This window comes from Bison bison, unplaced genomic scaffold, assembly GCF_000754665.1.
Source record: "Bison bison bison isolate TAMUID 2011002044 unplaced genomic scaffold, Bison_UMD1.0 scf7180017864368, whole genome shotgun sequence".
NCBI classification, from domain to species: Eukaryota; Metazoa; Chordata; class Mammalia; order Artiodactyla; family Bovidae; genus Bison; species Bison bison.
The window spans coordinates 2576680-2592597 of record NW_011494940.1 but is presented as its reverse complement, the minus strand read 5'-3'; the positions used below and the strand labels follow the sequence as shown (position 1 = coordinate 2592597).

The following is a 15918-nucleotide window of genomic DNA, read 5'->3' as shown; positions in this document are numbered from 1 at the left end:
TCAGGGGACCGTGCTGTCCCCGAGCTGCCCACGATCCTCTAGCTGTAGAGCTCTCGAGCGCCTGGCTCCCCTACCGACAACCCCTCTCTTCTCGGTCCGCCAATTTAAAAGAACACAAATGTAACAATTTTCTCCTTGTTAATTGCATCTCCTGACATTTCTGCGCGTTGGGGTTTAAAAAAAAAAAAAAGATGAAGAAGTAAGAGCTGAAAGAAAAGAGAGAAGCCCCGCCACAGCTGTAGGTGCCTGTAAGCGCTGTGCATTGGCAGCGCTCCGCACGCAGAAGGCGCCTTTTTTTTCATATTGAAACCACGCGGAATATGTACATTTTTTAGTCTTACTTACGCTTTCAGGGGGTTGTGAATGACAGTCGCCATTTTGCTACAATGTAACAGAATATTGTCTGTCTCAGAGTTCTAAAGGTTCGCTCAGGGGAAGCAGAGAGCCAATCAGAGTACGGGATACCGGCCCGCCGGCCAATCGGCGCGGCTGGTCGCCAGGTGGGCGGAGCCTGCACGGTGGTAGTTATTAGGGGAGCTGTCAAAGCCCAGAGGTCACTCCCTTTTGTAGAGCCCGAGAGCAAGCAGGTCTTAAAGGGGCAGTACCGCGGGAGCAGCTCCTTATCGGATTGGGGAAAGTGGAGACGCACCGAGAGTATCTTAGTTTGGTTTGAATCCCTACTTTCTAAATAACTGCAGAGAGTTGCGCTCCTGGACAAAAATATTTAAGTACTGGATAGAAATATTTAAGTATCGCCAACAAACCGCTGAACTCCATTCATTAGCTTTTGGCTTTGCTGTTACGTTCCTAAATCCCCCAAACGGCAAATCCCCTTGTTCCCGTGCAAAAGTTGAAAGGCTGCCGTTTCGTCTAACACGTGTCCTGTCGTTTGCTAATCCTCTGGGTCCTGCGGCTTTTTTATATTCTCCTTCCCGAAGTGTTGTCTTTATCTCGGGCACCTTCCTTCTTGGCTTCTTGAACTGCCGCCGCCGTTCCTGGCGACTCCAGGACAGCAGCTCCCCTCCCCATGGAATGTCTCGATGTCAAGCTCGCTCCCTGGGCTTTCGTTACGTAATGCGAGGTGGTCACTCTGACGGTTCCCGACTACCCCCTCTTCTCTTCTCACACACACCAGAAACTTCTGAAATGGTCAGATTCCGGCTGACTTGGGAGCTAACTGGGCTCTGGCACCCTGACCTTTAGGCTTAGGGAAGAGGAGATTTAAAGGAACTTTGCAAACTTTCTGCTCCCAAGAAAGCGAGTAACCAGCCAAAAGTTGTGGAACCTAGGCTGGATGTTGCCAGGGTCTCTTTCGGGGAGTAGCACACAAGATTCTGGAGTCACCTTAAGCTGATTAGATAGAAGGTGAAAAGACTTTGCTACTGAATAATCCGATGTGACCCGAGGCGTTCAGAAAGTCTCTGTCTGCTTCAAGCCAGTGCGAACTACTCACTGATGAACCCCTGACAGAATCAGAAGACTTCTGCGAAGCCAAGCTTCCACTGGGCAGCCTGGAAGCTCTGGGGGGATGAAATCGCACTAAATCATGAATAGCGGCCTCGTTAGCATACAGAAATCTGGCTCCCGTCCCAAAGTTGTTTAATCGGGTCAAATAGCTAAGATAGTGGGGGAGGGGCAAAAAAGGGGGCGAGGAGATGCCAAATTGCCAGTTTTTCAAAACTGTGCCCTCTCACTTCCTTTCTCAGTGCTGCTCTCAAAGCAATGCATACAATAAATAAAAATTGTTTTATGTTCCAGAATTTTCAGAGTTCAACTCCATACATTATTAGAGTTACAGATAAACAGAAGAGGACTGAATCAGTCTGTTTGTAAGACTTGACATTTTTAACCCCTTCTTTCTGCCAAGTTAATAGCAGAGTCAAGTTCTATAGATTGCTGTGTAACTTTTTTTTTTTTTTGAAGTACAGTTGATTTACAATGTTGTGTTCATTGCTGCTGCACGGCAAAGTGGTTCAGTTATATATATGCATTCTTTTTTAAATATCCTTTTCCATTATGGTTTATCATAGGATATTGAATATAGTTGTCTATGCTATACAGTAGGACCTTGTTGTTTATCCATTCTACGTATAATAGTTTACATCTGCATCATACATCTGCTAATCCCAACCTCCCTGTGTAACTTCTTGCACAGCATCTTAGAATTTGAAAAGTTATTCCCCTTTTCTAAAATTAAAATTTGAAAAGTCTGGTCCTTTATTAATTTGTCAAGGGATTGGTTCAAAAGCTAATACTTTGCCTGTGATGGGCCTTGACAACATTAAAAAGCCCAAGAAGTATGAGTTTGAACTATCAGTCAGAACTCCCAAAGCCTCTTTGAGATATCAAAAGCACAGCACAGGGAGCTCAGTTCAGTGCTCTGGGATGATCTAGAGGGGTGCGCTGTGGGGGATGGGAAGGAGGCTTAAGGAGGGGATATAGGTATACTTATAGCTGATTCATGTTGTTGTACAGCAGAAACCAGCACATTGTAAAGCAATTATCCTCTGATTAAAAAAAATTTTTTTAAAGCATAGCAATTCAGATTGGAAGGCAAGGCATGTTTTAATATATGCACTTGATAAATAATCAGAAAAGGTAGTGCCTGCCCTGAACAAGGCTTACAATAGGAGAGAGAAAATATATTTATATTACATATTACATACTCTAAGTATGTATAGTCATTTATTAAGAGCAGGATGCAGGAACAAGCATAATTCCTAAATATCCAGTACATTTGAAAATGGCAGACTAGATCTGTCTCCACTGTGAGGAACTAATCCAGAATTTAAGCATTTATGTTATATTTTATAATAATTGAATTAAAAAATATGAATTAAAGACAGGATTTTGGTTTCTTAAGTAGCATAGCCTTGCCTTTTATAATTTAATGGAATGCCATTTTAACTCTGTCAACATAGATATGACTTTTAAGTTGTGAATTCACCTTTTATCAATTATAAGACATATAAGAGTTATTATTAATTTAACTTTGGTTTTTATGTCATAGATCAAGATTTTTTTCTACAATAAGGCAAGTTCTGTCAATTTGCAGATAGTCTGACCCATCTGCAATGAGGCTAAACTGTTCAAATAGGACTTAAAATGTACTGCTCTCACTCCACAAAAAAACACATGTTTTTTGCCAGAATGCTCAAAAGTAAAAGAACTTAGAGCAGACAGGTTTAAACAAGACCATAACCCTAAAAATTTGGGAAGAATGTTAAATTTTACTTTAATTTTGCAAGGAAGTGCTGTATATGATTTAGAAGCTTGGGCCCTAGAATTTACCTGCTTGAGGTCACCATTTGCCAGCTGGGTCATCTTGAGCAAATTTATTTAGGAACTTGAATGTCTCAGTCTCCTCATCTGATAAATGGCAGTAATAATAGAACCTACTTGAATGAAGTAATGCATGTTAAGTGTCTGGCACATAGCAAGCTCTCAATTAAGGCTGATTATTATTTTTTATGTAGGTATTTAATTCTTTCCTGATGGCATAAGGAATGAAGGGGATCCAAATAAAAAGACATGTCAGAAAGTGAGTGTCCATCAAGTTTCGTTTTCTTAACTCATTAATCCAAGAAAAATAACCAAAGAACAACTTTGATGAGAATGAAATAATAAATAGGACTAATTGAGTTAAGGGTCATATAATTACTTAAATCCCCTAAATGCCCCCTTCCTGACTGTAATATCAAGACACTTTTAAAATCCCATGTCTAAGGCTCTATCGATAGTCATATATTTGAATATACTCCACCATTCCCCAAAGCTTTCAGCATGATTTAGTTGGTTAGGTGACTTCATTTGAAGGACAGAGTAGGCCCCAAGTTACCACTTCCTCACCCCACCTGGAGAGTCTAGAGCTGTGCTAATATGGGAGCCGTGAGTCACACGGGGCTCCTAAGCATTTGAAACATGGCTAGTCTGGATCCAGATGTGCTATAAGTGTAGTACTCTTGCCTGGAAAATTCCATGGATGGAGGAGCCTGGTAGGCTGCAGTCCATGGGGTCGCTAAGAGTCGGATAGGACTGAGCGACTTCACTTTCACTTTTCACTTTCATGCATTGGAGAAGGAAATGGCAACCCACTCCAGTATTCTTGCCTGGAGAGTCCCAGGGATGGGGGAGCTTGGTGGGCTGCCGTCTATGGGGTTGCACAGAGTCGGACACGACTGAAGTGACTTAGCAGTAGCACACACCAGATGTCATAGACTTAGGACCAAAAAACAATGAGAGATATCTCATTGATAATTTTCATATTGATTACATGTTGAAATGAAAATACTTTTCATTTACTAGGTTAAATTAAAAATGTTATTAAAACTAATTTTACCTCTTTCCTTTTAATTGTTTTAATGTAGCTACTAAGAAATTTTAAAATACTCATGTTGTGTTTCTGTGGTACAGCATTACTCTAGACAGTGTATGTGACTAGGGAAAGAAGGCTGAGGCCTTTCTCGGTCATGTTAATCCATCCCATGTAGTCCTCTCAGATTCAGCTTTGACATCAGTTAGCAAATCTCTCTGGTCCAGCTTAAGCATGTGTTCCACGTCACTCATCCAAAGTCCCATTTGGGGTGCAACCAAGGACTCAAAGTACCTGAACCACTAGGGGTACTGGAATCTGTTTTCTCTTAAAAAGTTTGAAGACTGTCTCAGCAGACAGTGAATCAAAGCTGTGAAGAGATGCTCATCCAGAAACAGGGGAAGAATGGCATTTCTGTAGCAAGTGTCAGCCTTTCCACCTGACTTCTGTAAGAGAGAGAAGTAAGAGAAGGAGACACAGGCCTCACAAACAGCCAGAGGGGTCAATGAAAGAGGAAGCTCACCACAAAAGCCATCCAAAATAAAGGCAGTTCCCAGCAGGCTCTGCGAGCTGAAGGAGTCTGAAGTCCTGTGGGTGTTTAAAAAACAAGAACAAGCTCACCGTCAATCCCTCCTTTCATCCCCAGAACGATCAGTCATGGCCTTGGCAGCTGGTTGGCCATGCTGGTTCCCCTGAAATCCAGAACCAGCTCTGGTGTATTATAGGCACTGAGCTGAAGAGGTGCGGGCTGGAAACTGTAATCTGATGACTTCCCTGGTGGTCCAGTGGTTAGGACTCCATGCTGCCAACGCAGAGGGTACAGGTTGCAGGTTCGATCCCTGGGAAATTAAGAAAGATCCCACATGCCACGTGGCACAGCAAAAGACTTAACAAAATAAAACAGTAATCTGGTTTTCTCTCTTCTTGGGGATACAGGTGGTGGTGGGATTCTTAATCCATTCACAAAATCTCAAAGCATAGAAAAAAAAAAAAGTCTGGATATGGGAGATGCTCCTAGGGCCAAACCTGTGAAACCTATTTCAGGACAAGCTGAATTGAAACCAATGCACGCTGCTTCCACTCACTCAGTTCATTCATTCACTCATCTATCAGAGGTTTTCTATGAGGGAGGCTTTGTGCTAGGCACAGGTGGTGAAATAAAAATAAACCAGACATGGAAACAACCCTCAAAAAGCAATTCCCATCCATCTGGAGAGAGAATAAAAATAGTAGGCCCAACCCTATAAGCAAGTAGTGTAATTACTTGATGTGACTTAAAAGGGAAAAGTGGCCTGCCCAACCAGTCTCGCCTTTTCCTGGCATGAAGCCCATAATCCTATCCTTGAGTGTTTACTGAATGCATTCACTCCTTTGGGTTTTCGAGACTTCATGGTATCAAGATTTTCAGAAATTAGTATAAAATAAGGGAGAAGTGATACATGCCAAAGAACCTCTTTGGAGGGAGCAAAGTACCTCTAACATTGCTGAAGGCAAAGGCTTCATGGAGAAAGTTTGGACCCTTATTAGGTAGATTTCAGACATAGTCAAGGAGTAAAAGACTTTCCAGATGCAAAATGTAGACTAAAAACAACTAATGCATTCATCAGGTATTTGTAGATTCCCTCTTCTATTCCACTATGCTCCTTTCTGCTGGGCCTCAGGCTGCAGTGAGACCTGAGAGAGTCCCCACCTTCAAAAGACTCATATTTGAAAGATATGGGAAGCGGGGAGAAGGCAGTGAAGATGTATGAGGTGGAAGAACAGGGGACACTGTGGGGCTGGATGAGGCATCAACCAGACAGGAAGGTCAGGGCTATCCTCTTAGAAGAGATGATCACTGAGCTGAGTCTCAAATGACCTGTGGGAGGGGAAATGTCCTTGCAGAAGTGGTAGCTCACATAAAAGCTTCGGAGGTGGGAGAGGGCATCATGATTTCAGGGGATCCCGTCATAGGAAGGTAGTTTCAGGGGGACAAGTGAGACAGGAAAAGCTAGAGAGGTGAGGATGCGGATGTTGCTAGGGCTAAGATTTGTCTGGAAGGCAGTCGGGCAACACTTAAAGATTTTAAGCTGGGGTGAAAATGAAGCTGGTGCCTTTTTAGAAAGCTCATTTCAGCAGCGATGCAACCGCAGATTGGAAAGACACTGAGCCGGCAAGAAACTGAGCCGGCGGGCTGCGAGCCTGCTAGGAGGCGTTCGCACTGGGATGAAGATAAAGGACAGAATGTGTGATTTCTAAGGAAGTAGAACCCTCAGGACATGGTTGCACACTTGCCGTGGGCCGGAGGGAGATGAGAAGGGCCCGGGATAATGCCAGGTTTCTGGCTCCCAGAAATGCCAACAGCTAGCTCCCCCTGACTAGAGAAACATGAAGTCAAGGCCAAGTCCTAAAGACTGGAGACCAACGAAGTCCTAGGACTTTCGACTGTGGGAGAGGGGCTTGTCTTAATAAAAATCATAACCCCTCATTCTCCAATCTCCCCCGTAATGCTCGTATGAATTCCTTGGGGGAGTGGCGACCTAGGCTGGGATACTCTTATACCCTCTTCCTCTGGCTTTTCTTTCCTCGATGGACTCTACCCTCCATCAAGCTGTTGTTGTTGTTCAGTCACTAAGTTGTGTCTGACTCTTTGCAACCCTGTGGACTGTAGCCCCCCAGGCTCCCCTGTCCATGGGATTCTCCAGGCAAGAATACAGGAGTGGGTTGCCATGCCCTCCTCCAGGGGAGCTTCCCAACCCAGGGATGGAACCCGCATCTCCTGCATTGACAGGCAGGTTTTTCTTTACCTTCTGAACCACCAGGGAAGCACCTTAAGGGCCTCTTCCAAATCCCTTCCTGCTAATCCCCACCCTTTCCCTCAGGCCATGCTCCAAATCGGCTTAAAGAAGACTCCCTCCTGGGTAGTTGCAGGGGATTCTAGGACACCCCAAAACCTTCACAAGAAAGGAATCAAGACTCCATGAAATACACAGTACACACACAAAAGCAGAGACTTGATTAGAATCTCAGGTGTAGCCACGAAAGGCAGCAAATGGGATATTTTTACACAGGATCTTCCTCCACTCAGATCACAGGGTGTAATCACAGTCTACTCTGAGGACTGGCTCACTAAGACCAATCACACGTGGGCCTCGGTTTTTCCCGATAGAAACACTGGTTGTAGAGCTCTCGCGCAGTCCATTTTTTTTAAGAGAGCTAACTCCTCTCTCTACCTGCCAAGACTAAAATTTTCCAAGTCCTCCCTTGGCTCATCCGTGTGGATGCCATATCTGAAACTGTGGCAGCTCTTGCCTCCTAAATCAAAGCCCCTGGCAAGGTCCTCCTGCAGAGAAGACCAGAATGGAGCAGGAAGCGGGGACCTTCCTTCCACCGTTACCCGCACGGGGAGGGACGAGAACCATGCCTGGACCAAGACACAAAGGACCCGACTTCCCTTCAGACTGTATCCACACATGAAAAAATAAATCCACCCCCTGAGCCATTTCCTGGGTAAAGAGAAACTGCCTTTCATCTGCAAAATGGCTGCCCCAAGAACCCCCCAAAGAGGGCTTTCTGCGGGGTATGGCTTTAAGTGTGGAGACACCCCGAGGCACCTGTCTCCCTCACTCATAACCACTGACATGACCTCGGCTTCTCCTCTGTCACTGGGCAGGACGCATCCAGGAGAAGTGGGAGAGCCAAGCACAGGAGAGCACACCAAGTCTGGGTGTTCTGCAGATATTTACACCACCATATAAAAATAGGTGTCCACAAGCAGGAGAGGTGGACAGACGCCACAGGACCTAAAATGTCCCGCACCCTGGCGAAGACCAGGACAGAGGCCTGCTGAATCGCAAATGTTTTCTACTCTGACGCTCTAGGCGATGAACTCTGGCCTACATAGCTGCGAAAGGACCTCAACTCCGTGTTTACTCTACTCAAGGGGAAAAGAAAAAGAAAAGGAGGTGAGAAAACGTTCCTGAAGTCCACAGAGGACTCAGTGCATTTTAAATGCATCTCAGCCAACAGGGGCAGCCAGCCTGGGGACAGCTCCTCCCACAGAATCCAGAACCCCCCTGCCCCCCGAAAGAAAATAGTGATAGAGGATGAATGAGACAGGACTGCAGCAAGAGGAGACGAAATGTAAGCGATTGGTTCTGGTAAAGAAGAAAAGCAAAAATCCAATGAAAGGGGATCACTAAGTTTCCAGACAAGAAATGAAATTTATTTTGGTTACCTGGATTCCCAAAGTCACCATATGTTCTCTGTTCTCACCAGCCAACTTATTTTATCCTTGCACAATAGACAAAACTTTATATAATTGCCATACTGTAATAGTTGGAACTCACTGACAATTCTGGAAAAAAGGGCTATTTTCTAAACACAAGTGGGCTCACTCATGATGACTCTGAAAACCATCATGTTTCTAAAAAGGCTTTTAATAAAGCTGATACTAAATATTTTACTCATACCCATTCGGTAGGGCATAGGATGTAAAGCTATATAGATTAAATGGATCTCTAGATTTAACGGATTAAATTAATTGCTTGCTACATTTGGTTTTCACAGTTTTACCCATAGCTACATTAAAATATATTAGGGGGAGTTACCTGGTGGCCTAGTGGTTAGGATTCTGGGCTTTCAGTGCTAGAACCCAGGTTCAATTTCTGGTTGGGAAACAAAAATCCCACAAGCTATGTGGCATAGCCAAAAAAAGAAAGAAAATATATTTATATTTTAAATTGTCTCATTTTCTGTCTCTCTACCCCATAAAATGTGGATGGAAGGTATGGCACTTTTAAATCTCGGGAGCCTGGCCCTAGACCAAGCAGATGGTTAATAATTAAAAGGATACATAAAAGCGTAAATACCTATATCTAGTAATATACATCCCATCCTATTAAACAACTCTACTTCACATCCATGAGGATGACTAGAATCAAATACTCAAGTGACAAGTGTTGAGGAGGATATGAATAAAACAGACCTCTCATACATTGCTGGTGGGATTGTAAAATAGTACAGCTGCTTTGGAACACTGGCTGGCAGTTCTGCAAATAATAAACACAGATTATCGTATGACCCAGCAATTCTTCTCTTGGGTACAGATCCCCAAGAAGTGAAAACATATGTCCATGTACACGCTGCTGTATTTAGAATGGATAACCAACAAGGACCTACTGTATAGCACATAGAACTCTGCTCAATGTCATATGGCAGCCTGGATGGGAGGAGACTTTGGGGGGAAATGGAAACATGTATATATGTATGGGTGAGTCCCTTTGCTGTTCACCTGAAACTATCACATTGTTAATCAGCTATATCCCAACACAAAATTAAAAATTTTTTAAAGTAAAAAACATATGTCTACACAACAACTTGTACATGAATGTTCATAGCAGGATTATTCTTAGTAGTCAAAAGGTAGAAACAGTCAAATGTCCATCAACAGATGAACAGATAAAGAGAAGATAGTATACACACACAATAGGAAGAAAGAAGTACTGATACATGCAACAACACGGATGAATATTGAAAACATCATGCTAAGTGAAAGCGAACAGTCACAAAAGACTACATTCTATATGGTTCCATTCATATGAAAGTTCAAAATAGGGAAACCCATAGACTAAGACTGTATTAGTGGTTACTTACGACTGGATGGGGCAGATGCGAGGAACAGGAGAGGAACAGATAAAAGGATTACCTTCTCTTTATTTTGGCAGCACTCAGTGGCTTGTGGGATCTTAAATCCTGACAAGACATTGAACCTGGACTCCCGCAATGAAAGCACCAAGTCTTAATCACTGGACCACCAGGGAATTCCCCAGATTTCTTCTTCAGGTGATGAAAAAGTTCTAAAGTTGACAATGGTGATGGTTGCACTTATCTGTGAATACAGTAAATCTCATTCAACTGTACACTTTAAAGGGTGAACTGTACAATAAATGAATTTATATCTCAAAGTGTTTTTTTTTTAATCTCTACTCATAATAATGCCAGAAGCCCACTAACCCAGAAATCTCTATGGCAAGTTCTCCCTTATAACTGTACTGAACAGTAGAAAGCATGTCTACTGGAGGAAATTCAACTTTCTACTTGATAATTCTATATTCATATTAACATCTTACCGCAAACCAAGTAACACAGAGGGAAATTCCTTGCCATGGAAAGCTTCAAATACTGAAGCTATAACTATTCCAAACAAATGAGCTCATTAACAGAGATTCTGAAGGCCTTTGGATTTCTGGTCTTTCTGTAAAGTCAAATATAAGTGTTGTAATGTCACATATTAGCCACTCTGGGATGCTTTCTAAGGTGAAATTTCATAATGAGGAGGCTGAACCAAGAATGCATTTTTACTTAATGACCAAAGCTACTCCTATCCCAAGTTTGATTTCTTTTTAATCTTTAGTTATAAAGGGGGGGGGGGGGCGCGGCGCATGAGTGTACATGCTCAGTCCTGTCCTATTCTTTTCAACCTTATGGACCATAGCTTGCCAGGCTCCTCTGTCCATGCAACTTTCCAGGCAAGAATATTGGAGTGGGTTGCGATTTCCTCCTCCAGGGAATCTTCCCATCCCAGGGATCAAACCCACGTCTCTTGAGTCTCCTGCATTGGAAGGTGAATTCTTTACCACTGAGCCACCTGGGAAACCCATATAAGGAGGGGATAGGAGGGCAGATTTCATCAGAATTGAGGTTCATTTTCATTTGTGTAATGTTTTTCTTAAGCTAGTATTTATCCTACATTGTGAATTTTGGTAAACTTTCATGTGGTAAAACCAAGGAACGTGACAAGGAATGACATGACTGGAAACACTGATGACGATACTGAAGAGTAAGGAGGGAGGTGCAGAGGAAAGCATAATCAGAAAACTTGGGGACTAAATTCTGGCTCAACTACTTACAAGGTATACAAAATCTGGCCTATGACTTGATCATGAACCTCAGTTTCTTCATCTGTACAATGGGGATATCAGATACCAGCTCTTAAGGGTTTCTGGGAAGACGTTCATGTCACAGTGCAAGTGACATAAGGAAAAGCAACTGATGATGTAAGCACCTGAGAAATATTTCTCCCTTCTCCTTAGGAAGAGGATGAAAGGTTGAGTCCTCGGTGGTGCTTAAGAGGTACAAAGAAGGGCAAGAACAGAAGATAAGGGATGGTGGGGTTAGGGGGAGTCAGAGGCAAATAGTGTGTGTTCCCCTAGATCCAATGAAGCCAGATAGTGTTAGCAGCTCAGTCATGTCTGACTCTGCGATCCCGTGGACTGTAGCCCGCAAGGCTTCTTGGTCCATAGGACCCTCCAGGCAAGAATACTGGAGTGGGTTGCCATTTCCTCCTCCATGAAGCCAGATAATTCCCAGCCAAAATGGGAGGCAAGATGTGCCTGCATACAAGGAAAAGGACATTAACCCAAAGCAAAATGAGAGCCAAATTAATCTGTCGGTCAAGTCTTTGAGTTTATAATGGATGGAGTCCATCTTTTCAAGAATTTCCTTTTGGGATATCTAAGGATTAGATGTGGATGTAATTAAATGTTAATATGCAGGATGTGTGTACTAGCAAGTTACTCACTGTTAACAGGGATATTTCAAAAGCCTGGATTTTCAGGGAGGAAGCCGGAATGGAAACCAACATCTAGTCCATCTAGTCTACCAAAAGAGAAGAGAGTGTCTTCTCTTTTGACACCCATTAGTAGGAGGATGGAGTTGTGCAACTGTTCTTTACTGAAAAGAATAAAACAGAAGACTTGAAATACTGCGCGAAGTCCACCCGCCCAAATTTGTTACTGGCAATTGAGCGCCCTCTAGTGTCACTTCATAGGGAAGACAGACTTTGAAAGCGGCAACGTTTGGAATCATGCAGGGTTCCAGCCCTGGAAGAAACTGCCAAATCAGCAATGTTTACATAGATACCTTCCAAGGCAGAAGAGGGTTGAAAAAGCATCAAGATGATACAAGTGAGTCCTACTGTCATGAGGTTTGGGAGCATCGTAGGTATTCATCAGATGTTTGTTGAATGATTTAACGACAGTAGGTCCATGGCTAAGAGTCCTGAATTAATGCCACATCAGGATATTGACATGTAATGAATATGCCACCTGTCAAATGGATACAGCAACGGAAAACTTGATTGTTCCACATTTTAGGATGTTTTCTGAGTGATGCAGTTGAATAAGAACCATGGCAGGATCACCTGTTTGAAATTAAGGAACTGCTCCATTGGGTCAACCAAATGGGCACCCTGTCATAAAAGCAGGTCACCTTTTCCTCTCTGAGCTTTGGTGAGTCCATCTGCAAAGCTGGGGGAGATGGGGAACATGGCTTTCCTCTGAGAAAAAGTTACCCATGACCCCCCCCCCCATACTGTTAGAGCAGTAAAACATGGTTGATCTATTTATCATCCATCCTGCATCAGATGGGGGAAAAAAAAATGTCTAGTTCTAAAGCTGTTCTGGCATCAGATCTATGATTCACTGTGAAGTGAAGAAAAAATAACCACATGGACTTACCTCAAATTGCTTGCCAGTCCAGTTTCTTTTGTTGCCAGAAACGTATGTTCAGTGGAGTTGACAGTATATGGACCAAATATTCCCTGGCTATACCAGTTTTGTGCAGGAAGATTGCAACGATCTTTCCTTAATGAAAAAGAAAAAAAAAAAAAAACAGCCCCAGCACGCAATGAACTGCTTTGATCAGAGTGCGACAATTGCTGAGACAGTCAGCAATGCACTGGAAACTGCAGTCTGCCTACTCTGAGAAATGAGAAAGATAATCCCTATACAACTTCACTGTGCTATATGACACACACCATGTTAGTGTCTTCACTAATGAAATCTACAACACCTTCTACTTCTTTCTATGAGAATGCAAGTTGTATCTACAGCCTGTATTTACGTCCCCTGAACGAATGGTCAATTGCCTGAAATTGAATATCCAGCAGAATGGCCTGAGATGCCCTGCTCTGCCTTTTGGAAAAGCCCCACAGGCCACGTCTCCTGATGGGTGATACATCCGATGACTATTCGTTTGGCCTAGAAGTCACAGACATTTATGCTTCAGACAGTCTGGAGAGAGGTTCCCAGAGCACAGACTAAGAACGCACAGGATTGTTCCCAATCTTCTTTCCAGGACCAAGAGACTAAAGGGCGACCGGATGTCTTAAATGCAACAAGGGCGCATGGTGCTGCCCAGTGCGCTACAACCCGTGGACTGTAGCCCGCCCGGCTCCTCCGTCCATGGAGTTTTCCAGGCAAGAATACTGGAGCCAGTTGCTACTTCCTACTCCAAGGGATCTTCCGGATCCAGGGATCGAATTCACGTCTCTTGAGTCTCCTGTATTGGCAGGCAGATTCTTAACCACTAGCGCTGCCTGGAAGTCAGTGCTGCTAGGAAAGGGTTACAAATCTGTGCCCGGACAGAGCCCTTTAGGAGAGATGCCAAACACAAGCTGGAACTTACTCAACATTGCCAAAAGTAAGGCAGGCAGTTGAGCCCTAGGAGTAAAAATTCAGGCTACCACTGGTCAGCACATTTGACTAGTTGCTATTTTCACAGAAATGGAATGAGGAATAAGGCTGGAGAGGGGCAGAGTCCTTCCGCATTTGCTCTGCACTCACTCAATTGTCATTAAGCACCAGGGTGCTTTTAAAATCTGGAAGCCCTGCAGGGGGTTTCTTTTGCCGACTCACAGCTAATGCAGGAGGAATGAGACCTTCTCATCTCCTGCCTTCTTTTTAGGGCTCCTGACCTTCCAATGCCAGGAGTGCTCTCCCAGTGGGTGGGTCAAAATAGCTCATCCAGAACTCGAGGGAGGGTGAAGGAGCTACAAAGAGTTAGTAATGGCCTTCTAAGACTCTGCTTTCAGAGCTATAGAGGTCACATAGGTGACAGGACATCAAAGCTGGATGAAACAGAACACCAAACCCAAGAGCAAAACCCCTCAACTCATCCTCAGTGAGTGATATTGTAAAAGATTCTTTTTTTTCGAATGGCAAGAAAGACTTTATTTAAGACTTCCTAATCAGGAACGGAGTTCAAAGGGGTCTGACAAGGAGAGATCCTCTGTCACACTACTCATCAGAAAATTCTTTTTTTAATTATTAGAAAAAGACACCCTTGACAAAAAGTGCTAGGTACCCCCACAGAGGAGGGCATGGCAACCCACTGCAGTATTCTTATCTGGAGAATCCCATGGACAGAGGAGCCTGGGGCGGGCAACAGTCCATGGGGTCACAAAGAGTCTAACATGACTGAGCGACTGAGCACAGCACATCCCCACACACCTGTACTTCCCATGCATCTTATCCCAAGTCAAGCATCAGTAACACATGATTTTATTGAAAACCCCATTTATTTAAGGAAATCAGAAGTATTTTTTATATCTTATTAAATCCCTAAGTGTCATTATGTGTTGACTGTAAGTAACCATTGATTTAATTTTGCCACCAAATAGAATTTAGTGCCCTCAAGTTCACAGCGTTGGATGAAGTATTATACAGAAAGTAATTCACATAGCATCTCGATCTTAAATTACATCAATGACATGTATTATTAGCCATTTCCAAAAAAAAAAAAATGTGCACCGTGCAAGCAGACAGTCAAGCCCACCGTGTAAGAAAAGATTCATAGTAATACTAGTAAAAACAATAAGAGCAATACTCACACGGTGAGCTTCCCAGGTACAGGACCTATTCTAAATCACTTTACCCATAATGAGCCCGTTTAAATCTCTCAACAGCTCTTAGACATACTCTCAGGACAGCTCATTTTATGGGCAGGAAAGATTTCTGTTGTTTTTCTCAGTTGTGAAAAAATAACTGAGTAAAAGTAAACCCGGGCTAACTACCAACACCGACTTAAATCTAGGTCAACAGGTTTCCCAATCTCTAATCCCCAGTCCAAATAACTGTTCTCTCAAGTCCAAAACACAGAAGTGAATCTCATTCTCAACCTAAAATGTGCAGTTCTGGGTTTGTAACATCACATAATGCCATTTTCATTAGCCATCTGGAAAGCGGGGAGGAAAACTCTTTCTTAAACTGAAAACTATACTCCTTCGGGGACTTGCCTTGTAGTCCAGTAGTTACCACTCTGTGCGTCCCCTGCAGGGAGCGCAGTGCAATACCTGGTTGGGGAACTAAGATCTCACACGCTGCACCGTGCAGCCAAAAAAATAAAAATTGTACGGCTTCAAAGCATCAACTTCGAAGCGAGGTGACCCAACTGCTAGAGAGGCCTCCCAGTCTCTTCCTTGCACAATCCTTTCCCCTCTCATGACTCGCCACTCCGCGTATTCTCCCATAAAGAAAAAAACAAATACCAAAATATCAAACTTCCACTAAAGGTTTCTAAGTTTACAAAAAGCAGCAAATAATTCTGCTGACACAGGGAAATCATCAAAAAGAGATGCTGTAACTAATATATGTGTGACTTTAAACATTTTCCCAGCTGCCCCATAACCGGCGATGGAGGCAGTACTTCAGAGCGATAGACCTTTGCTTTGTTCGTTCTTTTCCATCCCCTTTTCAGGCTGAGTCCCCTCCAGCCAGCTATAAATAAGAATGTGTGTGTTACTGGGTCATATTAGTATTTCTGGTTTGGGGTTTATTTGAGTTTTG

The 15918-nt window shown here is 43.3% G+C and overlaps 1 protein-coding gene across 4 annotated transcripts in view; it reads right to left on the bottom strand.

Annotated features, from left to right (window-relative positions):
* Positions 1-392, bottom strand: part of DPF3 (D4, zinc and double PHD fingers, family 3) — a 295296-nt gene extending 294904 nt beyond the window's left edge. For 3 of the 4 annotated variants that reach the window (XM_010855808.1, XM_010855812.1, XM_010855809.1), the window contains exon 1: positions 346-392. In XM_010855808.1, the coding sequence (XP_010854110.1) occupies positions 346-377 (32 nt within the window). In that variant the 5' untranslated portion in view covers positions 378-392. The remainder of the gene's footprint in view (positions 1-345) is intronic. The other variant, XM_010855811.1, reaches the window with a different exon arrangement.
* Between the last annotated feature and the right edge of the window lie 15526 nt (positions 393-15918).